This window comes from Heteronotia binoei, chromosome 10, assembly GCF_032191835.1.
Source record: "Heteronotia binoei isolate CCM8104 ecotype False Entrance Well chromosome 10, APGP_CSIRO_Hbin_v1, whole genome shotgun sequence".
Lineage (NCBI taxonomy): Eukaryota > Metazoa > Chordata > Lepidosauria > Squamata > Gekkonidae > Heteronotia > Heteronotia binoei.
In genome coordinates this window covers 94,825,502-94,852,355 of record NC_083232.1, presented here as the reverse complement: position 1 = coordinate 94,852,355, position 26,854 = coordinate 94,825,502, and the positions used below count along the sequence as shown (strand labels likewise).

Here is a 26,854-nt window from a genome sequence, read left to right as displayed (position 1 = left end):
CGTTCTGACCAGCGTTCATCCAGTGACTGCTTGAAGACTGCCAGTGGGGGGGGGGGGATGGTCTACCTACCTAGGTGGTTGATTCCACTGCTGAACTTAATGTAATCTTTTTTTTAAAAGAAATATCCAGCCAGCACCTTTCCACCCATAATTTAATCCCATTATTGCGAGTCCTATCCTCTGCTGCCAGTAGCAACAGCGCCCTGCTCTCCTTTATAGGGATGGGCACAAACCTCATCACGAACCTAAATTTATCATGCAAATTGCCCGGTTCATGGTTCACGAGCCGAGAATTGTGTGATAGAGTCTGCAATGAACCTCCATGGCGGTTTGTGCAGCAGACGTGCTGGTGCTGATCAATTAATCACCAAAGCGACAGGGAGGATGGACTTCTGCAGCCCTTGAGACGCCAACAGTGCCTCTCCAAAGCCCAACAAGAGAACCCCATTCTGCTCTATGGGACCAGAATGGATATATACCCCCAGTTCACACGCAGCTTTTTACTAGGCAGAGAGAGAGAGAGAGAGTTAGAGGCAGAGCGGGAAGGGAAGGGAAATGGAAGCCATTCCTCAATGTGAACAGTGAGGTTGGGGGCTTTGGGCCTTACTCAGGGTTCCAAGGCACCTGCCATTCTGCTCAAGCCAAGCAGAGAGGCTCAGGCAGCAGGTGCCTCTGCTGAGGAGCCACCCTCCTGCCTAATTGTCAGCACCCCCTCTGTGCCATGAGTGTGAAAGTAAGGTGCTCATGGCGGGGGGGGGGGAGAGAAGTTCACTCCCTGTCTCACAGCGCCCCCCCCCCCCGCCCCGTGGAACAAGCCCATCCTGCCAGTCCACCATGTCCAACTGTACTAGGGTGTCCATTAGGGGTTTCAGAGGCAGGGCCTCTTTTCTCCAATGTGTTCTTGGGGATGAACTCGGGGAAGAGCTATTAGCAGGCCTTGAATTCAGCAGAAGCTCACAGGAGCACAGCTCCTGAACCGTTCTGATGGTTCCCCCTCCTCCTCCCCACATACTTCATCCATTGAATAGTAGCTGCAGCTGCATAACAATCCCTGGATTAGGAGAGCAGGCAGGCAGCCAGCCAGACACCAGGAGATTTGCCACACCCCCAGCAGCCCTCAATAACCCCTGGAGAAGCCCATGCCACCCTTTCTCCACTTATGTGATTTTGGGCGGTGGGTGGCTTGCTGGCCTTTTGACTGAGGGAAGGAGCCAAGGAGAGCCCCAGGTGAGCGAGGCCTGCTTGGGCTGGCTGGATCTCTAGCCAGTCCAAGCAGGCCTCGCTTGCCTGAGGCTCTCCTTTCTTGTATCGGGTTGCTTTTGGCTGGTGGGGTTGGCATATGAGTTGTGCTAATGAGCTCCATCACCTTATTTTTCTACAAAACGACCCCTGGCTATTAGCACCGCCAAAACCACAGCAGTTACTAAAACTGTTTGCAGAGGAGGAATCTGAGAGTGGTGAATTAGGAGGTGGTGGGGAAACTTCCAGCCCCTCCACATCCAAACTCCTTGGGGTTGCTTCTACCTCGAGTCCACCCCCTTCTCTGGTGCTGGAGGGAGGTGCCTCTCCTCTCAACAGCCTTCTTAAGCGCCGCACCATATGGCCAGCCCCACCAAATGCTGTCTCTGGCTTGGCAGGACTCCCAGTGAACAAGAGGAAGGGCCAAGCGATGTGGCCTCAAGGAGCACAGAGACCTCCCATTGTGAGGTGTTCCTAATTCAGGAGCATGTATTGCCCCCACCTAGCTATGGCCCTGTGATAGTGGGGGGACATCTGCCATATGCATTTTGTTGCCCTACTATATTTGCAGTCCACTTTCATCTGGAGGACAGAATCAGTTCTTCCACAGTATTTTTTCTACAAGGCATCAACAGCTTATTCTTGCTAAATCCTTTCTTTTAACTCCTTTACTGGAGGGGGGGGGGTTGATTTTCACCATTTTCTACAAGGAAATTAATTTTTGCTCAGTCTAATCTAACCTGAAGGCCACACTGCACATGACGTTTTTGTTGGACTGATTTGATCTCTGTGTACAAAATATAAATGGAGCAGGTATTTACTGTGCTACGTTCCAACCAATGTTCCCTCTAAGCTGCAGAGTCTTGTGAGCAAAAATTCTACTTTGTGAGCTACTGGCATTCAAGTTGTGAGCTACTGCATAAATTATTGTATTCTGGGGCTATTTTTCCTGAGCTAAGACAAAAATGTGTGAGCTAGAGGCTACAAATCTGTGAGCTACCTCACACTAACTCAGCTTAGAGGGAACACTGGTTCCAACTGTTTTCAAGCTCCTCATCTCCAAACCTTTAGCATGTGACAAAACACAAGAACCTGTTCCAACCATGTTTATTCATGGACATACAGAATGTTTCTGGTGTAGGAACAGTGCAGCGTATTAGCCATTCCAAATGTTCTGTAGCTATTTTGCTACTAGTAACAAACCCATGAGGGAACCTCTACGTTCCTTTCCTGGTGAAGGAAACGAGAAGCCGCTAGAAATGCAAGCGTCAAATGGAAAGATGCAGCAGAGAATAAAGATTTTGTCGGGGAAGAGGACAACAGTCAGCTCAAGCTAAAATTAGCTGGACAGCAAAGTTCACCCATTCTAGGAAGAATGAGAAAAAGGGAAGGATTACATGAAGGCTGCATGATATGCTTTACTTTAAAGGCAACCTTTATTGGCATAACCAGGAAAAGAGAGAGAGAGAGAAATACAGGCCAAGATAGAAGTAAACAATCCTCAGGAGTTTTCTAGTACAAACAGAGTTACAGTCAAGTCTTAATCAAAAGGATAAAGCAAAGCTGTCCCCTATCTGTTAGCCCTATCGCTTTGGGTTCCTATCTCTTTCACTACTAGAGCCAAGAACTCTGCCACCTGCTCAGTGATTGGGGGACATCTGTCAGCTAGCAAGAATTCTGCGTGGTATGTATTTTAGGGACTGAAAAGGAAGAGAGAATGAAGGTATGACACACCCCTTTCACTTTTCTCCCTCAGAGGCTAGATCTTTCCTCAAGAAACTTTGGCCATCCCACCATGTCAGTAAGATATATTTTAGCTGTTTGCTCAACCTGGGAACCTCAAGGATGGGATAGGACTACCCTTTAACTTAAACCCTTGAAAATGGTGCTTGTGACACTTTAAAATTCAAAAATGACAAAAGGGTTTATTTAACGTCAAGGGAAAGGCAAGGTGAAATCAGGGGCTGAAATTACTGAGGTAAAATTAGTACCATCACAGACTTTTGTTCTTATATATCAGGATTATGAGAGGTTTTAAAATTATTCACAGTTTCATAGATCTTTATATTGTGAGACTTTTGTTTCAGGTTTTCCCTCTAGTACACTCTTGATGCCCAGAAGGATGGGACACTCTTCCTAGTACCCAACCCCCTTCTCTTGGAACACCAATACTTTTCATGAGTTCTTCACTAATTTTTAAGGTCTCTACAACAGTTTCTAATCACACCAGACCAGGGAATTCTGTACTCCTCAGAGATAACTCCCCCTGTTTGGTAAAGAATCTTCTCTATCTAGATCTACCCCCTCTCATTTGCCCAGAATGGGAGTCTTCTCTACTACCCAAACTTCCTTGCCAAACTTTCCCCCAATTCTCTGTCTGTGTTCAAACTGCTCTCAGCTAACGCTGAATTTCGACTGTGTTCAGTCAAGACTGAAACCTGACTCTGTCAGCACTATACCCTTTTTGTCAGGGCTATTCTCAGATGGTCTCAGTACATGTCTCTTCTCAGTTAAGGCAGGATTCTGACTGAATCTCCTCAGCATCCAGCTCCCTTGAGACTTTTTTTTCTGCTGAGCTGATGCTAGCCAATCAGATTGCCTCAAGCAGCCTGTCACTCAAGGCTCTCTGGCTCTGTGAGGAATTAGCCCTTCACAGTCCTACAGTTGTTGGTACCGGACTTCTAAGCCTCTTAAAAAGTGCAATTTGTCACAGAAGGCTTTGAGAACACTTCCAGTTAATGAAGGTGGACGCTGGTTGGCTTCTAAAAATGTACTATATTTTTGTCCCACAACATTCTCCAAGGTGCTCACAGCAACATCTATCCCAGCATCCTGTCTCACACAGTGGCCAGCCAGTTCCTCTGGATGCCCAACTACATGGCATAGAGGCCGAGGCTTTCCTTTGATGCTGCCTCTTTGCTCTGGGATTCAGAGAATAAGTACCTCAGAATGAGGTTCCTCTCAGCCACCATGACTAGTAGCCATTGACTTACCCTCCATGAAACTATCTAATCCCTTTTTAAAGTGTTTATTCCTGTGTCCATCACTACATCCTCTGGAAGTGAGCATAAATGCTTCCTTCTCCTTTCCTATTCTATCCTCAATGAGGGTTCGATTGAGAATGTGTGTGAGATTGACTCGAAGTCATCAACTAAATTTCACAACAGAGTAAGGATTTGAATCGGTTTTCTCAGTTACAATCCAACCATTACACCAGCGGTCCCCAACCTTTTTGGCACCAGGGACCAGTTTTGTGGAAGACAATTTTTCCATGGGCTGGGAGGGGGGGAATGGATTTGGGATGATACAATTGTACACTTTTTCTATTAATTTGGTGTAGTGGTTAAGTGTGTGGCCTCTTATCTGGGAGAACCGGGTTTGATTCCCCACTCCTCCACTTGCACCTGCGGGAATGGCCTTGGGTCAGCCATAGCTCTTGTAGGAGTTGTCCTTAAAAGGGCAGCTTCTAAGAGAGGTCTCTCAGCCCCACCCACCTCACAGGGTGTCTGTTGTGGGGGAGAGAAGGTAAAGGAGATTGTGAGCCGCTGAGACTCTGAAATTTAGAGTGGAGGGCAGGATATAAATCCAATTGTAATATATAATTGTAATATATAATGAAATAATTATGCAACATGGCCTGGTTGCTAACAGGACATGGATCAGTACTGGTCCACAGCCCACGGGTTGGGGACCCCTGCACTATACAATGCTGGCTGAATCTAAACAGCACTGGGCATAAATTTTTACCCCAGAACAGCGGCATGAGTCATGTGTCATAGCCCACCTTACACTCTATGCCGGGACTGGCATTTTCCTTTGACGTAACCTCACACTGTTACTTTAGTTTACAGATTTCGTAACTGATCAAGATCTAGAAGAGGCCCTTTTTTATTTAGAAATGTTTATGCCACCTCTCAAGGAACCTGTCCTTGGCTACTTACACAACAATTAAAAACACAACATTAAAAGGTGTTAAAATCCAATATTTAAAATCCAGGTCATCATAAAAAAGAACCACTGTCAGCTTAAAATACCGGTTTCCAGGCTTAAATACTATTAAAAATCAACCCTTTAATTAAAAGGCAGTCAGACAGAGGGGGGAGAGAGAGGTGGAAAGAAAGCAACTCTAAATGCATTCTCCAAGCCACTGGTTGGCTTGGCGAAGTGATTTAAAGGAAAAAATGCCTTCGCTAAGTTGGCGAACAGGACGGTATTTTATTTATTTATTTTATTTACGTTATAGTTATATCCTGCCAATTCCATACGGACTCAAGGTGGCTATCAGCATAAAACAGACAATAAACAAAACAATATTAAAACAATTAAACAATCAGGTAAGTAACAATGGTGCTACTTCAGGCAGATCATATAATATTTTCTTTCTCGCGCACAGATCCTGGGCAGTTAGTAATAAAAGCGCTATGGATCCAGATACAGTGGCAGCCCTCTCCCATTAGATGTTATATGCCATCCGAAACAGTTCAGTCTTGCAGGCCCTGCGGAATTGCGATAAATCCCACAGGGCCCTGATGGCTTCTGGAAGGGTGTTCCAAAGTATTGGGGCTGCAACCGAGAAGACTCTTGCTCTGGTGGAGCTGAGCCTAGCCTCCTTTAGCCCAGGGACAACCAAAAGATTTTGAGAACTTGATCGCAGTGCTCTCTGGGGAACATATGGGGCAAGGCGGTCCGCAGATAGGTAGGCCCTAGGCCATATAGGGCTTTGAAGGTTAATACCAGGATCTTGAAATGGATTCGGTACGCAACAGGCAGCCAGTGCAGCACTCTCAACACAGGCTGAATGTGCTCCTGACGAGGAAGCCCCATTAGTAGCCTGGCTGCAGCATTCTGCACCAGCTGCAGCTTCCGAATCTGAGTCAAGGGCAGCCCCATGTAGAGAGCGTTACAGTAATCGATTCTTGAGGTGACCGAGGCATGGATCAACATTGCTAAGTCGCTGCGCTCAAGGTAGGGGACCAACTGCCGCGTTCGCCGAGGATGAAAAAAACCAGCTCTGGCAGTGGCTGCTACTTGGGCCTCCATAGTTAAGGAGGACTCCAGGAGCACTCCCAAGCTCCGGAAGAGACTTCAAGAACCACATGATTTAGATATCCAAAATGGCATCCACATAGGTGTCTAACAGTATACAGACGGGGTGGTGGTGGTCTGTGAGACTTCTGGGGGGTGGGATCCTATCCCTCCACTCTCTCTCTCTCTGAGCACACTGTGGAGCCCAGGCTTTCTGCACCTCACCGGAGAGGGGAGACTGTGCTGGCTTGCCCGAAGCTGCTCTTGGTGAGCCGCAGAGAGCGCTGGTGAGAGAGTCTCTACTGGCTTGCCTGGAGCTACTCCTAGCAAGCTAGCAGAGACTGCCCCCAGCTGTTCTCTGCAGCTCACGGAGCTCCAAGCTGCACAGCCTTCCCTCCCAGGTTGTCACAGCTCTGCTGCCAGGCCACCAGAAGCAGGTGATTTTTATTCTGAGGAGAATTTAACCCCCTTGTGTATTTTTAAAAACATTTTAGCTTTTTCTGCACACATGAACATCCCCCAAGTATGCAGGAAGATTTGTTTAGCCGCCGCGTGCCCTTGATCCACAGTGTTAGCTATCTGCAGATGGGGGGCAAAGGTGGCGAGAAGGAGGAGGACGATGATGATACTAATTTGTATCCTGCCCTCCACTCTGAATCTCAGAGCAGCTCACAATCTCCTTTTCCTTCCTCCCCCACAACAGACACCCTGTGAGGTAGGTGGGGCTGAGAGAGCTCTCCCAGAAGCTGCCCTTTCAAGGACAGCTCTACGAGAGCTCCGGCTGAACCAAGGCCATTCTAACAGCTGCAACTGGAGGAGTGGGGAATCAAACTTAGTTCTCCCAGATAAGAGTCCGTGTCTTTTAGAATTTTGCATGTTACTGCGTTATTGTGTCTTTAAGAATTCTGTATGTTACTGCGTCTTTAAGACTATGATATTATATTGACTATTTTCTTTTACTACTATAGCATTTTGATTCAACCATTATAATCCCCCATCATGGATTCCATTCTATGCAAACTATATGTACATTCCTGGAGTCATGGACCATACTTAGACCAGGACACCGAATAAGATGCTGCGTCTGCGTCTTGGAACTCAACCATGGAGAAGTGCTTTTGATGGTATTGAAATAAGGATTATAACACTTAAATTACCCCTGAACTATACTAGAACAGCACCTGTTGATTTAGTGCACAAACTAGAAGGCTGCATTGTTTAAACAGGATTATCTGTTTCTGGCAGAAAGGAGCTAATGTAGGAGAAAGCATTGTTGGGTATCCTGATGATCCTTCTCGGTCAAGATTAACTACAAGAAATAAAGTTATGGTTACAACATGCTAATGAAAGTTAACTGAAGTATATTTAGCAATTTGATGGTTCTGCTCTGTGGTTTGCTTAATGAAAGGAAACCTCTGGAGAAGTCAACTGACTCCAACCTAGTGGTATGTGACCCCATACCTACTTTAAGCAGCAGGTCAGAAGAATGGAAACCTGCAAGACGCTGAGGGCAGAGATGCATTGAGGACAACGCCTTGAGCATAACTATTGTGGCTTCTACAGAAAGACTTTTCCATTGGAACTGGTTCTTGTGAAGTTTGCATGTTACTTTGTCTTTTAGAATTTTGCACGTTACTGCATTATTGCGTCTTTAAGAATTTTGTATGTTACAGCGTCTTTAAGACTATGAAGATTTATGGACTATTTTGTGCTACTCAGATTGTTCTTGTTTTTGCCATATCTATACTGAGTATCCTCTTTGTTTACCACATAGTAGTAAAAGATGCAAACTCCTCGTGCCGTCATTGTTCAGGACACAGGGTCCCACATCAGGAACGGAACAAGACTTTTCCGACACCATACCAGAACCTCAAAGTCTTAAAGTGAGTACTTCCAGTTTTTCTTTAACAATACATCATAAAAGGAGCAGGATGAAGCTTCAAGCTTCAATGACTGCATCAATGAAGCTTGCAAGACACACGAGCACCGCCGGACGACGAAGCGGTGATACAAGACCAGAAAATCAGTTAGCTTGCGGAAAGGTTGCTCTGACCATTTCACTCCAAAGAAGTGAGCAGTGCCAGTGACTCATGAAAGCTCATACTCCTGCCAAAAATTTTGTTAGTCTTGAAAATGCTGCTGGACTCTTGCTCAATTTCCCTATGGATATTTCGCAAGACACTCCTCCTTGATAGTGATAACTTTCTTATCAGAGATAACTTGGGTTAAGACTGATTAAAGTGGGGGCTCCGAGGTCGCAGGAGGGTGATCCTACTGAATACTGCAACTCCGATCATGCCTCAAAATGAGATAAGTCCTGAAAAACACGAAATGCTCTACCTCTTACAACAGCGCTACAGATACGATTAGAATTTCAATAGCTAATCCATATACAAAAGAACCCCCACAGGAAAGCTCCTCCATTAACAAATCACAGACTGGGAGGCTCCCAAAAGATAATGACTCAGCCCTACCCCACTTTCTTGAGTAGATATAAATTACCTGCCTATCATCTTCTTCTTACTGTGACCCATAAGAACACAAGAGAAGCCCTGTTGGATCAGGCCAATGGCCCATCCAGTCCAACACTCTGTGTCACAGAAGAACATAAGAGAAGCCCTGTTGGATCAGCCCAATGTCCCATCCAGTCCAACACTCTGTGTCACATAAGAACATAAGAGAAGCCATGCTGGATCAGGCCAATGGCCCATCCAGTCCAATACTCTGCGTCACATAAGAACATAAGAGAAGCCATGTTGGATCAGGCCAATGGCCCATCCAGTCCAACACTCTGTGTCACATAAGAACATAAGAGAAGCCCTGTTGGATCAGGCCAATGGCCCATCCAGTCCAACACTCTGTGTCACATAAGAACATAAGAGAAGCCATGTTGGATCAGGCCAATGGCCCATCCAGTCCAACACTCTGTACACACAGTGGCCAAAAAACAAAAAAACATCAGGTGCCATCAGTGGGGCCAGGACACTAGAAGTCCTCACACTGTTGCCCCTCCCAAGCACCAACAATACAGCATCATTGCCCCAGACAGAGAGTTCCATCGATACCCTGTGGCTAATAGCCACTGATGGACCTCTGCTCCATATGCTTATCCAATCCCCTCTTGAGGCTGACAATGCTTGTAGCCGCCACCAGCTCCTGTGGCAGTGAATTCCATGTGTTAATCACCCTTTGGGTGAAGAAGTACTTCCTTTATCCATTCTAACCCAACTGCTCAGCAATTTCACTGAGTGCCCGCGGGTTCTTGTATTGTGGGAAAGGGAGGAAAGTACTTCTTTCTCTGCCTTCTCTATCCCATGCATAATCTTGTAAACTTCTATCATGTCACCCCTCAGTCAACGTTTCTTCAAGCTAAAGAAGAAAGTGTTCCCCCTTTAATCATTCTAGTCTTCTGGGTTATACCTCTGAGGATGCTAATCACAGTTGCTGGCAAAACATCAGGTCTCTCAATGCCAAGACCACGGCCATACATCCCGGAATATCTACAACTACTATAAGGCCATTCTCACTGTGGTAGCTATGCATGGTTGCAAACAGAATTAAAACCATATGTGGCCTCTATAGTGCTAGTTCTCACCCTGGAGCCAAGACTTCTTTCCACAGACCTTTTGTGATCAAGCTTCCTGCAAGAAATCCACACCCTGACACTTCCTTAGATGGGCTGAATTTGCAGGGGGTACCAATTCTAGCATGATCTGAGCATGTGACCTCTCTGCACACTACAGCGCTTTCTTCTGACATTGATTAGTTCAAATCAGTCAATGTGCAAACATATGGCTGCTATTATAAGGCTTCGATTATACCTCCACACCGGTTGTCTTTGTTGGGCAACAATGCTCTTTTGCGTCACTGTCGGAAGACAAAGATCCCCAATGGTGAAGAACGTATGTATTGTTCAGTGAACATAGGCCTTCTTGTGTGACCATTTTGTGGCGGATGAGTTTCTTAAACCCTTTTGTTATTAGAACATCAAACAAAAGAGACTGTCTTATTCCAGAACGGAAGAGGAATGGGATGTCTTGCCAGTAATTCTAAAAGCCATCTTGCCAGCCACAAGCTTTTTCCTATTTTCAGGCTGCACTGTGCTGGTGCGAGGCCAATGAAAATGAAATGGGACACTCAAAAGTGCATTCCTTTTATTTATATTAACAGCAACATGATGGAGTTTAAACAGGGTCTTCCCTAGTTAGAGATGTAAAATTTCTCAAAATTTTGAAATATATGAAATACTTTCCTACCAGCCCTTAACTTGCTTTACAGCACTGGCACAAATTGCATAATTTATAACAGGGGAGGGACCGTGGCTCAGTGGTAGAGCATCTGCTTGGGAAGCAGAAGGTCCCAGGTTCAATCCCTGGCATCTCCAAAAAAAGGGTCCTGGCAAATAGGTGTGAAAAACCTCAGCTTGAGGCCCTGGAGAGCCGCTGCCCGTCTGAGAAGACAATACTGACTTTGATGGACCAAGGGTCTGATTCAGTATAAGGCAGCTTCATATGAATATATATGAATATGAACAGCATAGAGAACTGTAACATTTGGTATATTTACAGGATTTAAAAGTATAGATGCCTCAGTTTCGTCAATCAAAACTGCAGGTATACCCATTACTTGTGAGAGCCACAAACTGCTGTAGCCTACAATACTTTAGCACATGTGTCTTAATTTGTCATCTAAGAGACAGGAAAAAATAGTTGAAATTAGAAAACAAATTTTGTAGTAGTCAAAAGACAGCCAACCAAACAGCCACCAGCATACCCGGATGCCACTCTGCTCTTTGTAACAATGGAAGCACTGAACTCTTTTAATTAGATATTATCAAATACATTATAGAATATTAACTGTTGACAAAATTATTCACATTTAAACAATATACATATCCTTGACAGTATGTTAGGTCTTCTGTATGCATAGAAATTAACATGAATGAATACTGTTTTACATGTTAAAAATTCATGTGACATTTTGAGTCAGTAACTGTCCTTAAAAGCGTTTCACTTACTTCAACAAACAATATTTCTCTATATATGCCTACCAAAGTTTCTCAATTTTCTACAGACAAAAATGGAAAAAGTCCTTTTAAAAAGTTCTCCCCCAGAATTTTCTAGGGCCCCCCTCCCATTTCTATCTTAACTGCTACAGGTGTAATAACATTCTTGCTACTCTAACACAAAAAGAAGCATATCTGTTGTGAAGGTTGTAGAAATTACAACCAGAGCATCACCATTTAAGATTTCTGTTTCAACAAAAGCTGTAGAAAGCAACCATTAATAATCACCAATGACATGTATATAATAAAGTAAGCTACAAATCAAACTTTATGTCAGGTTTATGACAAATTAGATTGTTTTTTTAGCTCTCAGAATTAAATGAACCAATCCCAACTTAAAATCTTGAATGCCAGACAGCAACAGTAACATGTATAACTCTAGCTACGGTTCAAAAATAAAAACACGGCTAACTGGAATACTTAATTTAGGAAAGAATCCCATCAGATAGCAATTATACTGTTATAAAACTAAGTCAGCTTTAAATGTCAATCAAAGGTAATCCCCGAGGCGCCCACATACTTGCTGAGCTGCCTTCGCTAATTAATGGATCATTAGTAAGAAAGAACCCCTCACTGCTTGCCCTGCGCACCACATACAGTCATAATTACCTTTGTAAAACAAACCATTTTCTTTCACTCATTTAGCACAAAGTCCCGCATGAATTAAACCAAAAACCTTTATGCAGAAAAACACTTTTCAGATATTATTTAGCAGCTGGAAACAGGAGACCACTTTAACCTATTATTCTCAGAGTAATTTTATAATTACTCTGCCAAAGAGAATACTGGTGATGGTGGTAGAAAGTCACAGTTGTTTTATGGCAGAGGTGGCCAAACTCGCTTAATGTAAGAGCCCCACAGAATAAATGTTAGTTGTCTGAGAGCCACAAGACATGAGCATCAGATGTTTGAGAGTCACAAGTCAGGGAAGGAGGGAGGAATAAAAGCAAATAGGTGGAAAGAAAACAACTTCAACTTTGAATTCATTCTCCAAGCTGTCAGCTAGCTTGGCTGGGAGAAGGGATTTAAAGAGATAAATGCCTTCTCTAAGCCAGCCTACAGAGCAGTGGGGGCTTCAAGAGTCACACAATATGTGTGAAAGAGCCACATGTGGCTCCTGAGCCACAGTTTGGCCACTCCTGATTTATGGCAACCTCATAGAGTTTTCAAGGCAAGAGATGAACCGAGGTAGTTTGCCATTGCTTGCCTCTTTATAGCAGGCTTGGACTTCCTTGGTGGTCTCCCATCCAAGTATTAAGCAAGGATGACCCTGCTTAGCTTTTGGGGTTTGATGAGGTTTTTGACCTCCTCCCCCCCCCCCCATGAGATTTCCCAGCACTTATCTGTTGAAGTTGTATGTGACTCATGAGAGCTCATACTGAAATAAAATGATGTTCGCCTTTAAAGATGCCGCTGTATTCTTGTTTTATTTTGCTGTAACAGACCAACACGGCTACCCCTTTGCAATCAATTGACTCTGTCTGAATCGCTGTTAGGAGCGATTCCTCAGTGGAACAGACTTCCTTGGGAGATGGTGGGCTCTCCTTCCTTGGAGGTTTTTAAACAGAGGCTAGATCTGACAGCAATGAAGACCCTGTGAATTTAGGGGGAGATATTTGTGGGTTTCCTTGTATTGTGCGGGGAGATGGATTAGATGACTCTGGAGGTCCCTTCCAACTCTATGATTCTGTGATTCAGTTACAAGTCTGTGTTACGCTAGATTTATCATTACTAGATTAGGTCAGTTTAGCAACCCAAAATGCTGTCTTTCATCATCACTTGGTACGAAAGTTGGCCCTTTGCCATAACCATATCAAACTGGCCATGGTCACCCGTGAAGTTGGACTACTGTAAAGTGCTTTACACAGATCTACCCCTGAAGATACTTCAACTACTTCAGTTGAGGCTGAATTCAGCAGCTCATCTACTACTCAGTGCTAATCTCAATGCATATATCATGCATGTTCTTGAAACTGCTTCATGGTAGTTTCCAAGTTCAGTTCAGTGTGCTGATACTTCATAGTCTGTGACCCATCCATCCACAGGACTATCTCTCCAGTTATGGTCCGCTGTCAAAGCTCTGCTCTAATTCTTTCTGACAGGTGTCCGAGAATGGTGCTTGCACTTTTCCCAGTAATGTTCCTTTTTCCAGTGGAATGGTCCTCCTGAGAACATCTGGAAGATTGTTAAACTGCTGAAAGCTATGAAAGGGCAAGCTATTTAGATAACTTATGTTGTGAAGTTGGATCAACTGATGCTCTGGGCTAGCCAGATTTTTACATGATTTTATTTGCTGTGCTTATAGGCAATAATCATTAGGGGTTCATCTATGTTTTTATTATGGTTTAATTAATGCTGTAATCCACCTTGAGCTCTGTCTTATGACAGATTTAAAATGTCATAAATAAATAAATATTGTTAATTGAATCCTACCAGTCCTTTCCTCCCTGATTTTTGGCCCTTTCAAATATATGACATTTGCAGGCTTTAAGGTGGCCTGTAGATCCTTGGAGTACAGCTGTGCGTTGTTTTTGTCCCGTCCTCTGCCTCCCAATAAGGAAAAAAAGCACCAACGATTAAGCAGCCAATTTTAGCTAATATTTATTTAACCTTGAAGAAGGTGAGTGCTGAAAAAAACAATTCTGGGTTCTCGTCATCATTTCAGCAACTATATGCTACCAACGCAGCTATAAAATGCTAAGGGGTGCAGTGAGGAGGAACAGACTTACAAGCTCGAACCCCGGCTTTTGGTCTCTGTTTTAAATAATCTTCAAACGAATTGGTCAGGATGCTCAGGTGAAGCCTCCTCACCTGCTAGGTCACATCCCTGTAAGAAGATAAGATCAGACCAGGAGCCTGTCTTACTCAGTGGTCAACCAGGACCTCTGGATGTCCAACAACAGGGCACAGAAGCGAAGCTCCTCTCCCACAACATTGCCTCCTGGCACTGGTATTCAGAGATTCCCTTCACTCACCATGGCTAGTAACAACTGACAGACCTATCCTCCATGAATCTGTCCAACCCCTTTTAAAGCTGTCTATGCCAGTGTCCAGAGTCCCATGGCGCAAAGTGGTAAAGCTGCAGTACTGCAGTCGGAGCCCTCTGCTCACGACCTGAGTTCAATCCCGGCGGAAGCTGGTTCAGGTAGCCAGCTCAGGTTCTCAGCCTTCCATCCTTCCGAGGTCGGTAAAATGAATACCCAGCTTGCTGGGGGGGGGGGGGGAGTGTAGACAACAGGGGAAGGCAATGGCAAACCACCCCGTAAAAAGTCTGCCGTGAAAATGTTATGAAAACAACGTCACCCCAGAGTCGAAAACGACTGGTGCTTGCACAGGGGACTACCTTGACCTTTATGCCAGTGTCTATCACTAATAACCTCTGGCAGATTCAAACCTTGGGTGTCTGAATCCTAGTCTGAAAACCTAATCACTACACCCCACTGGCTTGTGTGGGATTGTGGCTGCTCAACAACAGCCAGAAGCTGGACGTGGGTGACCCCAGCAAGTCCTGTAGTAACCAGTCGACTGGCGTCTGTCACTGGCCCTGGCGAGTCCTCTTTCAAAGGCCCAAATCAGCTCTTACCCCTCCCTTCTGTGTTTTACTGACAAAAAAACCCCACAACTGGAAATCTGGCAATTCTGTTGTGCTTGCCTAAGCAACGGCCACTGAGGGCATTCATTTCTTAAAGCTACAGGTTTTCTGAAACCTCAGCCTCATCAGTCTGCAGTCCCCCACCTCTGGATTTAAGTACTGACCGATTTGGCCATGTTGAGAATTAGATACATCGATGACATACACACAAAAAGCTGGCGACTGGCTGGAATTCTGCTGCAGCCTTAAAAATGTGTGTTCATTTCCCAAGAAGTGGTCCTGAGGTTCTTTGTACACATGAAACTTCAGCCTTCTCTAGCTGCCATTGACAACGGTAGTGTAATCCTCTAACTGGCCATAAGAAACCTATGGTCTTTCCAACAAGTCCAAATGAACAAACTACAAAGAGCCAGATATTATGAAAGCAGTGAGCATAACAAGCCCAAGATAAGGGTCATATGCTGGCTTTCCTCTCACTCCATACAGTAGTGATAGCAAACCTATCATAGGTCAAAGTTCACAGTACAACAATATGATAGCAGCAGACAAGACGATGACGACACTGGATTTATATTCCACCCTCCACTCAAGAGTCGCAGAGCAGCTCACAATCTCCTTTATCTTCCTCCCCCACAACAGACACCCTGTGAGGAAGGTGGGGCTGAGAGAGCTCTCCCAGAAGCTGCCCATTCAAGGACAAACTCTGTGACAGCTATGGCTGACCCAAGGCCATTCCAGCAGCTGCAAGTGGAGGAGTGGGAATAAAACCCGTAAGAGTCCGCGCACTTAACCACTACACCAAACTGTCTCTCTACAAATACCTTTTAATTCTGGTACTCTCAAATAGTTGCAGTGTATGTGGTATGGCAGTGATGGAAGTTTTCTGGAAGATTTGTAATGTTCTATAGCATGATCAGTTTGACATACTTAGTAAATAAAATTTTAGCCTTTTGTAGACTTTATGTCCTCAAAGTTAACAAATACTTCAGCTGAAATATTTGATTAGGGGGGAAAGTGTTATAGTCAAACAAATCCAAAGCTTAATGTGGAAACTGCTTACTGCAATAGTACTTGTGAAAACTTTAAAGGCAAAATAGCACGACCTCCCTTTACATTGTTTACATTTAAGCAGGACCACAAAGGGACTGATAGCCATTGACATGCTAATTATAGCACATCCTAAGAACTCCTGCATGATATGCTGACTTTTTTCCAACAAAATTTGTCTTCCACAAGGGTCATGGAAGCGCCTCAGCTTCGTCACCCCTCTCTGCAGCATTACTTGTTAGTTCATACTCATTTGGCAATTACACAATCCCACTCTTGAACATCTTCTACCCTGCCTGGGTGTAGGGAATCTCAAGTTGAGAAGTAGCAGATGGAGGGTGCGGAATCCACGCTCTCCCCTCTGCTTTCCCTCCTCTTAAGCCACTCTTCTTATAGCTGGACTCAACTGCTGATCGGAAAGCCTGGTTAGGCAAAAAGCAGCCATGCGTTGTATGCATAGGTGTAGGAGTGGGCAAGATTGCCCTGTATGGCAAACTCTCCACCGGCCATCGAAATAGAGGGGCACCAAAGAAGAGGTACAAGGACTCCTTGAAGAAATCCCTTAGCACCTGTCACATCAACCATCACCAGTGGTCTGACCTAGCCTCAGATCGCAAAGCATGGAGGCACACCATCCACCAGGCTGTCTCTTCCTTTGAGAACACACGCATAGCTGGTCTTGAGGACAAAAGGAGATTGAGGAAGAATCGCACTGCTACAGGACCAACCCTAAATCAGACTTTTCCCTGCAGCCGCTGTGGCCGGACCTGCCTGTCCCACATTGGTCTTGTCAGCCACCAGCGAGCCTGCAGCAAACGTGGACTATTGCACCCTTCTTAAATCTTCGTTCGCGAAGCCAAGCCGAGAGAGAGAGAGAGAGAGAGAGAGAGAGGAGTGGTCAAAACATGGCTCAGTGGTAGAGCATCCGTTTCACACGCAGAAGGTCCCAGGCTCAATCCCTGGCGTCTCTAGTCAAGGAACAAGTAATAGGTGATGTAAAAAAAACCCCACCCAAAACAGCAGAAGGATGCTACCTGTCTGAGTAGGCAACACTGACTTTGACAGACCAATGGTCTGACTCAGTTTCTCAGCTTCAACACAACAGGCAGGGAGGTGAACAGCATGCTTTCCCCATCCCACTTAACAGAAGGCCAGGGTGACTGCCTCCGATGAGTGAATTTGTTTGGGGGTACTGAAGTGTAGATGACTGGGGAAGGCAATGGCAACCCACCCCGTAAAAGAATAGGTGGCCACGGTGGATTTGGTGGTTGACTTGCAAGGAGATTTTCTGAAGGGCCACTACCCTGGGGCTACTGGTGTCCAAACCCCAGCAACTGCACCAATGCTACATGGGCCACTTAGCGCAAACCCTTCATTGATAATCACTGTCAGTCGACCAACTGTCTTCTCCTGCACTGCCACTATTTTGTGGGATGAGGGTGACTCAATGTCTATTATTGCTGGCACAGAGTTCAGGGGCCTCTGATAGGGGCTACTTTGCTGGGCTTGTTCCAGAGCCATTTTCACTTCTCAGTTTGCTCCTATAGATGGCCTTGCCTACCTGCTGTGCCTGGCATTTCTCCACTCCCGGGTTCCCCTCTAGAAGCCTCAGATAGGGAGGGAAGAGAGCTGTCATTCACCCACATCTTCCTCCTTCCTTCAGCCTGCTCTTGCACTTGACATTTGGAGACCGGGTCCACCTCAACTGTTTTCAATGAGCAGCAAACCTGGTGTCTCTGTCAGGATCCATGTAATGCAGGGGTGTCAAACATGCTGTTTGGGGGCCGAATCAGGCCCTTGGAAGGCACCTATCAGGCCCCCGAGCAACTGCTGTCATCTGCTTCCCTCTCCTTCTCCCCTGCTTCCTTCTGCATAACAGCTTGCTTTGGAAGGCTTGCTCAATTGCACAGGAGCTACAGAGCAAAAGCTCTATTTTCTCCATTGGCTGAGGCTCCTCCCTTGGGGAGGAAGAGGGGAGGAATAGCTTGTTTTTCCAGGCTCTCTCAATTGCACAGCAGAGCTACTGAGCCAAGGCTCTCTTCCCTCCTTTGGCTGAGGCTCCCCGCCCCCAGTCCCCTGGGGAAAGAAGCCAAAGCTTCCTTTGCCCAGTTCTCTGGATCCCATGGGAGAAACACAAAGAAAGCATCTTTAAGACTAAGGAGTGCTAACATTTAAAGCATGCTTTAAGTTTTTTAAAATATATATTTGTGTTTGTCTGTGTTCTTTATAAAATTTATATCTCTGCTAGCTAATCTTAAATAGGTACACACACGGTCCGGCCCAGCAAGGTCTCATTTATGTCAGATCCGGCCCTCCTAACAAATGAGTTTGACACCCCTGAATGTCTTCTGTCGTGTTTTGCTTTGCTTTTTCCTGTTACTGTCATACCATATATTGCTGTGGGAATGGGTTGTGCTAGACTATTATGTCTCCTATACTGCCAGCGTTAGTGGTTGGGCTCCTACCGCCCCCCATACCATCCAGAGCCTGGGAATAAGATAAGGAGATGAATTTCCTGTGAACAGGGAAGAGCTATGTCTTTGAAAGCTGGGAGGGGGGAAGAGTCTGTGGTTTGGGTAATGCATTTAATCTTGTCTGTAAATTTCAGTTTCACTTCTGGCAAAGCCTCTGTATGGAAAGGTTTGAACTAGCAGCATATAAATAAAGCTGTGCTTTCATAAGCAGAAGTCTATCTGAGTGTTACTTGGCAAAGCCTCACAGTCTCCTTCTCTCTCAGAGCCCAGTGAGAAGCGAGCTCAACCCTTCTCCCTTCCCCTGGCCGCTGGCAGACCTTGCATATCCCCCCAATGATCCCCTCCCTGCCTGGATCTCGTGAGGGCCCTGTTGTCATGGTAACCGGCTCAGGAGTCATCCACCCCCTTCCAGGACAGTACACTGGCTGGACCAGTCCTTGGGGGGCCCCATGGTCAGTCTTCAGATGACCTAAGAAATCTGGTTTCCTATCACAGAGGGCATTCCTTCTCCAGGTGGTATGGTCCTGTTGCCAAGCTCAGCTGTGCTGTCAATGTCAGGGTTGACTCTGGACATGAATACCTGCCGATTATGGCACCTAAATTATCATTCTGGCATTTACTGGAAGAAGACTACTCAAGACCCCCATGTTTAGAGTTTCATAGTTTCATCACTGGACGCTGAAGATCCTTTAAGAGAGGAATGCCAAGGTTTTGCTTTAACAGAACACCCCTGGGCTATTAATACACCCCTAACAATTGTTTGTTTTTAATATTCCATACAAAAAACATTCAAACCTTTAAGCAAATAGGCAGCGCACCAGAAATCTTGGCAAATACTACAAGAGACAGTTTATATAAACATATTTAATCTTCAAAAAAGAAAGCATTCAGATTGGGGAGGGAAAACGGGGCTATATATTACGTAACACTGCATGGGATCTTACAAAGCGATAAGGATGTGGAACAAGGTAGCATCAAGATGGAATCAGTGACCGCTTATGAGAGCTGACTCCTATATACAAATCAAGACTTCAGAATAACAGCACCAGTCAGGAGCACTGACAACATACCACTGCCCTAACAGCATATCTACATCAAGCGCCTGTCTGAAGAGCAATCTTCTTCAAGCTCACATCACCAAAGTAAGAATCAAAACATTATTCCCTTGCATGTTTGTGATGCAATTACTCTGGTCATCCTTCCCCTGCTTGAGAACACAGTTCTCAAGTTTGGAAACACGTCTGTAGTTTATCCTAGACTAGGATCTGTTCCTTTTTGTTATGTGAACAACTGAAATATGCAATTCCCCTGAAAACTGGAATTTAGCTACGCAAATACAGGCATCGTTTAATTAACTGACTAAGCATATACGTTAACATATTCTGGCTTAGTAAGCATAAAAGTATACACATACTGGTCTAGATACCACAGCCTTGGCTTCAATTTCAATTTCCTTTAAATGTCAGTCAAAACACCAATTAGAACTACCTAGTTATTTTTGCCTCACTCAGTACTTAAACAGACCCAGGTGAGCAGCTGTGGGGGTCTGAAGCAACAGAACAAAGTTGGAGCCAAGTAGCACCTTTAAGACCAACAAAGTTTTATTCAGAATGTAAGCTTTCTTATAAATACTTGCAGATAAACACTTTCATATTTCTTAATAAGCTTTTACATTTGTGATATAAGCACATTATCTTTCAAAGTATCCAGCACTGAACCACAGTGCCTGACATAGGTTTTCTTCTTGCATATAGATGAAGCCTAACATTTTATACTAACATACACATGTTGTATGCATATTAATGTGAATTTGTCACTGAAGTTTTACCCCACTTTCCAACCCAAAAGTAGCTCCTGAATCAGGTGACAGCATTTTATAATGTAGTAGCAACTAAAATGAAATAAAAAGCATGCTCAAGTAGTTTCTGATCAATACACAAGTGCAGCAGTACTGTGATCTGAACTCTCTGCTCGCGACCTGAGTTCGATTCCGGCGGAAGCTGGATTCAGGTAGCCAGCCCAAGGTTGACTCAGCCTTCCATCCTTCTGAGGTCGGTAAAATGAGTACCCAGCTTGCTGGGGGGAAAGTGTAAAAGACTGGGGAAGGCAAACCACCCCGTAAAAAGTCTGCCGTGAAAACGTTGTGAAAGCAATGTCACCCCAAAGTCGGAAACGACTGGTGCTTGCACAGGGGACCTTTCCTTTCCTCAAGTGTATACTATCACTCCCTAATAAGATTATTACAGTCTTTCAGTTTCTTATTTTGCTCCTGTGTTCTTTGCTTGGTCCACAAGCTCACCATTTTCTTTCTCTCCCTTCCTGCCACTTTGTTCTCTGTGCAATCTTAACAAAATCAATTTTTTCAATGTAACTTCTTCAAGCACAGGAACTGTCTTCCTAAAGCAGAGCCTGCAATCATCAGATCCAGCACTGAAGACTTGATCTGACGACGCTCTGGAACTGCAGGCTCTGGAAAAACGTCAAATCCTACAAAATGTAGAGAAGACCCAACATGACTCTCAACAATCCTCAAACACTCGATATGAAACTACTAATTATTCTTAACAGGCTGGATCCTACTAACTTTTCCACTAGTACAAGATGGCAGTGACCTTCCAAAAGGCGGTGCCGGGAATTATGAGGGGTCTACAGAGACAAAAAGCCGCACTGGACAGTGTTACAGTGAAGAGAACTGTGCAGATCTCATCTCCTTCCAGCCTTATGCAGACACAGAAGTCTGGCCAAATGTTCTCTCTTTTTGAAAGATCTGAAGGCAATAAATCAAGCCTGTAAACAGGTGCTTGGCAGGCATCCTGTGGCAAGCAGGAACTGCCTCCAGGCAACCTGGCAGTAAAGCTCCACCAAGCTGAGCTTGTCATCTTTTAGTCCAAATGAAGTGAATGAACTCTACAGGTAGGTAGACTCCCAAGAACTATTGAAATACTGCAGATTAGCCTGGCCCCATTTTACCTTGGTCTCTGCCTCAGAAGATTTTGTTTTGTAGTCTGAGATTCGACAGATAGACAGACAGAGCACCAGCCAGTCATATGGCTAACCTATGGAGAACTCTGCTTGTGTGGGTGGAAAGTACTGTCAGTTCCTGTGACGTTTCATAGGATTCTCAAGGAAAGAAACTTACAGAGGTGGTTTGCTATTGTATCCCTCGGCATAGCAGACGCTGGACCCCCTTCGTGGTCTCCCATCCAAGTACTAACCAGAGCCAAGCCTATTTAGCTTCCAAAATGTGATGAGATCATGTTAAACTGGGCCATTGAAGCCAGAGTGCTATAAGCCATATAACTAAGAAGTGAGCACTAAGGAATTCGACTTAGCCTTGTTCTACCCAGGGCCAAAAGGGAGACTGGGGTAGGGCACTGCAGCTTCTATAGGGGACACTGCCCCCAGTGCCCCCTGTTGGCTACAGTCCTGGCCCTACCACGAAAAGCTGGCAATTAATTCTTACACTATTTGATCTCCTGGGCAGCCTGCAGCAATACTTTAATGCAACAAGCATCCTTTATGCTCACAGGGGACAGGGGAGTGAATCACACACTCTGAGGATTAGGTGGACTTGCATTCTTCATCAGTTTGCTACAAGCCTGATTATTATTAAAAGCTTTTCTGAACTTCTTAGAAAAGTCAAACACTTTGACTGGTTTTTAGCCTACAGCAAGAGAAGTTTCATGACTACTACAGTAGAGAGTCTTAAGTTCTGCTCAAAACTCTCATACCTCTAGACGTTCATGAAAAAATAAGTATAAACTTCAGTCTTTTGATCTAGCTTAGTGAGAAAAGCATAAATAGCCACACTCAGAATGTGTACAGAATTTTCCATTCTAATGAATTCTTGGGGGGGGGGGTTTGAAACCAGGAAGTTATGATCCTAAACACCCTTGCCTAAAAGCACAAACTATTGGATTCAATGGAACTTAAATTCTCAACACACCTGCTTAGGAGTTAATGAACGCTTCAAAAGCATTCACGCAACATCAGGACAAAGCCCAAAGAACCTTTTACAGAAAACTGCACCTGTACTTTTCCAGACAGTCCCAATGAAACTACCCTAAGTACCACTAGCTGACATTTTTTTTTAAATTAAAGAAGAAGAAGATATTGGATTTATATCCCGCCCTCCACTCCGAAGAGTCTCAGAGCGGCTCACAATCTCCTTTACCTTCCTCCCCCACAACAGACAACCTGTGAGGTAGATGAAGATATTGGATTTATATCCCGCCCTCCACTCCAAAGAGTCTCAGAGCGGCTCACAATCTCCTTTACCTTCCTCCCCCACAACAGACAACCTGTGAGGTGGGTGGGGCTGGAGAGGGTTCTCACAGCAGCTGCCCTTTCAAGGACAACCTATGCCAGAGCTATGGCTGGCCCAAGGCCATTCCAGCAGCGGAGGAGGAGTGGGGAATCAAACCTGGTTCTCCCAGATAAGAGTCCGCATACTTAACCACTACACCAAAGCTTGTCCTTCATTCTTATTTCTAAGAAGCCCTACTCTACTCCAAAATATTCTGCTTCCACACAGTCCTTTAATAAAGAAGTCTCCAAGTCTTTCAGAAAAAGAGCCACCATGCAATTCTGTGTTTGCCCACAGCCCAATTCCCTCTTATCTTAAAGGAACAGCTATAAAGTCCATAGAAGAGATGCAGGAAAAAGAGTCACGTCTTCCTTAAGTTATAAAGGTCACAAAAGACTGACGTGGATATTGCAGAGCTTCTTGGAGAAGCTGGACCATTTCCCTAAAGCACACTACCCAGTTTGTCTGATGTGACAAAGTCCCTCCCACTGTGGCAGCTTCAAACACTTCTATACAAGTTCATTCCTACACTGTGCCTTTCTAATCTAACATCAGAACCTTCCCCAAGATAAAAAGCATTTCAAGAGTACATGTGAAAAGGAACAGAATACAGGTGCTATCGACTGATCTTTAGAATAGAAGAAAACTTCAGATACCTAAAATCATCATTTTGATTTGCATGTTCCTGGTGCTAAGACACTTTCTACAATACTTTTGCATTTTCAATGTAAGCATTTCAAGCATCATGCCTAAGATTCACTTCCTCCAAAGCTAGGGGCACTTTCGCATCCACTAAAGAAAGCAGTTTCAATGCACTTTGCAGCTGGATTTTACTGTGGGGAATGCGACCAGTTGCAGGTGTGGAATGAAACCACTCTTCAACATGGCTGCAACCACACACACTACATAATCACTTCCAATGCACTTTCAAACTGGATTTTGCCCGGTTCACACAGTAAAATCCAGTTTGAAGGTGGACTGAAAGTAGATTATTTAGTGTGTTGTGACCGCAGCCCATGTCTGAAAGCCCCCTTCATGGCATGCAGTTATTTCAACCCATTCTTGCAGGAGCAGAGAAGGCAAGTTCCACACTGCATGGTTCCTCTGCTGCTGACTTGAAACATAAGCAAGTCTTCATTCAGACTGGAGGAAATCGGGTGGCAGAATCTGCAAAGAGCCCAGAATGCCTCGATCCCATCTCCACCCTGCAGGAGCGGAAACTGCTCTGGCCAGCAGCGTGACAAAGTGCGGTGCCACCTGACCCACACCCTCTAAACACACATGGCTGTGAAAGCACCACACAGACATATGCGCATGTATCTCCATGTTGGACACCAACCCCTTGGTCTCACACAAGGTAGCACTTATTGCACTCGCAGCTAGAAAAGTTAGATCCAAGGTGGCTCCTAGCATTAAGCTATTATGATTTTAAATATACCAATGATGTACTTATGAAATTTTAGAAACGTACAGTTCTAACCTGAAGATCTGCTTTTTTAACTATGGTTTTCTGAATGAAAATTGATACACTCAGGGGTTTTTTTGTAGAAGGAACTCCTTTGCAATATTAGGCCACATACCCCTGATGTAGTCAACCCTCCAAGAGCTTACAGGAAGCCCTGTACTAAGAGCTCTGTAAGCTCTTGGAAGATTGGCTACATCAGGGGGCTGTAGCCTAATATGCAAAGAAGTTCCTGCTACAACAAAAACCCAGGTTATACTATAATTTTATATTGTAATGGCCATATACAATAAAACTATTACCTACCCACATGCATCTTCCTTCCACACATCCTCCCCTAAGAGAAGCCATGTTGGATCAGGCCAATAGCCCATCCAGTCCAACACTGTGTCACACAGTAGCCAAAAAACCCAGGTGCCATGAGGAGGTCCATCAGTGGGGCCAGGACACTTGAAACCCTCACACTGTTGCACCACGAATACCGAGCATCACTGCCCCAGACAGAGCGTTCCATCAATACACTGTGGCTAACAGCCACTGATGGACCTCTGCTCCATATGTTTATCCAATCCCCTCTTGAAGCTGGATATGCTTGCAGCCGCCACCTCTGGAGGCAGTGAATTCCACGTGCTAGTGAAGAAGGACTTCCTTTTATCCGTTCTAACCCGACTGCTCAGCAATTTCACTGAGTGCCCACGAGTTCTCATATTGTGAGAAAGGGAGAAAAGTCCTTCTTTCTCTGCCTTTTCTATCCCATGCCTAATCTTGTAAATCTCTATCACAGGGGTGGCCAAACATGCTTAACGTAAGAGCCACACAGAATAAATGTCAGACATTTGAGAGCGGCAAGACATGAACGTCAGATGTTTTGAGACCCACAAGACACGTCAGATGTTTGAGAGCCATAAGGAAGGAAAGGTGGAAAGAAAGCAGATAGATGAGAGGGAGGAAGAGGTAAAAAGAAAGCAACTTTAACTATAAATGCATTCTCCAAGCCCCAGCTTGGAAAGCAGATAGATGGGAGGAAGAGATAGAAAGAAAGCAACTTTAACTATAAATGCATTCTCCTAGCCCCCAGCTTGGAAAGAAAGCAGATAGATGGGAGGGAGAGAGAGGTAGAAAGAAAGCAACTTTAACTATAAATGCATTCTCCTAGCCCCCAGCTTGGAAAGAAAGCAGATAGATGGGAGGGAGGAAGAGGCAGAATGAAAGCAACTTTAACTATAAATGCATTCTCCTAGCCCCCAGCTTGGAAAGAAAGCAGATAGATGGGAGGGAGAGAGTGGTAGAAAGAAAGCAACTAACTATAAATGCATTCTCCAAGCCCCCAGCTTGGAAAGAAAGCAACTTTAACTATAAATGCATTCTCCAAGCCCCCAGCTTGGAAAGAAAGCAGATAGATGGGAGGGAGAGAGCGGTAGAAAGAAAGCAACTAACTATAAATGCATTCTCCAAGCCCCCAGCTTGGAAAGAAAGCAGATAGATGGGAGGGAGGAAGAGGTAGAAAGAAAGCAACTTTAACTATTAATGCATTCTCTAAGCCCCAGCTTGGAAAGAAAACGGATAGATGGGAGGAAGAGGTAGAAAGAAAGCAACTTTATAAATGCATTCTCCAAGCCCCCAGCTGGCTTGGCGAAGTGATTTAAAGAGAGAAATACTTTCTTCAAGCCGGCTCACGGGGGGCTTCAAGAGCCACACTTCGCCCCCCCCCCCCCCCGTTGTAGCCTGTCGCCCACCCAGGAGAATGCAGCGGGGGGCCGAAGGGGAGGCCGAGCAGGGCGCAAAACAGGGACCCCCTTCCCGCGGACGCGCCGCCTCCTCCGGCTGCCGGTTTTCCGGGTCCGAGCCTGCGGCAGCCTATCAGGCTGAGCCACACCAGCCGGCGGCCGCCGCCGCACCACGCCCGCCCCGCCTCCCGCCCCTCTGCGGCTCCCCTCAGGAGCCCCCCGCAGCCAGCCAGCCAGCCCAGGCCGCCGCCCCCGTCCCTCGCCTCAGCTCCCCTCAGGGGCCTTCGCGCGTCCCCGCCACTCACCAGGAGGAGCAGGAGGCGGCCGGGCTCGGGGAAGATGGCGGCGGCTCTCATGGCGGGCGGCCTGCGGTGCTGAGGGGGGGAGGAAGGAAAGGGGGGCCGGCGGCGGCTTCCCGGTCTCCTCGTTCCGCCGGCCTCCGAGGCACACTGCACCGCGGCGGGCAAGCTCCACCGACGGGAGAGGGAGGAGCCCGGCCTCGCTTGCGCCCCTACCGCCCGCCCCCTGGCCGGGCCAGCGCGCCCACTTCCGGAGTCTGGCTCTGTCCCTGAGGCATCCCGGGAGATGTAGTTTTTGTCCAGGGGGGGCCAAACTGGCTTAAGGTAAAGCAAAAGCGAGAGTCAATTTGGCAGTTTGAAGACCAACGAAGTTTCATTCAGAATGTGAGCTTTCGTGTGTGCTAGAAGCACACTTCGTCAGACAGCAGTATGGAATGGCAAACAGGCCTACTTACCAACGGTGTTTTTATGAAATTTTAGAAGTGTATAGTTCTAACCTGCTTTTTAAACTATGATTTTTTGAATGTTGAACATGAACATATGAAACTGCCTTATACTGAATCAGTCCTTTGGTCCATCAAAGTCAGTATTGTCTTCTCATACTAGCAGCGGCTCTCC

At 45.5% G+C, this 26,854-nt stretch overlaps 1 protein-coding gene across 1 annotated transcript in view; it reads right to left on the bottom strand.

The window, feature by feature from the left end:
- ERP44 (endoplasmic reticulum protein 44) overlaps positions 1 to 26,478 on the bottom strand; it is a 77,707-nt gene extending 51,229 nt beyond the window's left edge. Inside the window, exon 1 of the mRNA XM_060247799.1 lies at positions 26,243 to 26,478. Coding sequence (XP_060103782.1) covers positions 26,243 to 26,293 — 51 coding nt within the window. The 5' untranslated portion in view covers positions 26,294 to 26,478. The remainder of the gene's footprint in view (positions 1 to 26,242) is intronic.
- Positions 26,479 to 26,854: the final 376 nt, after the last annotated feature.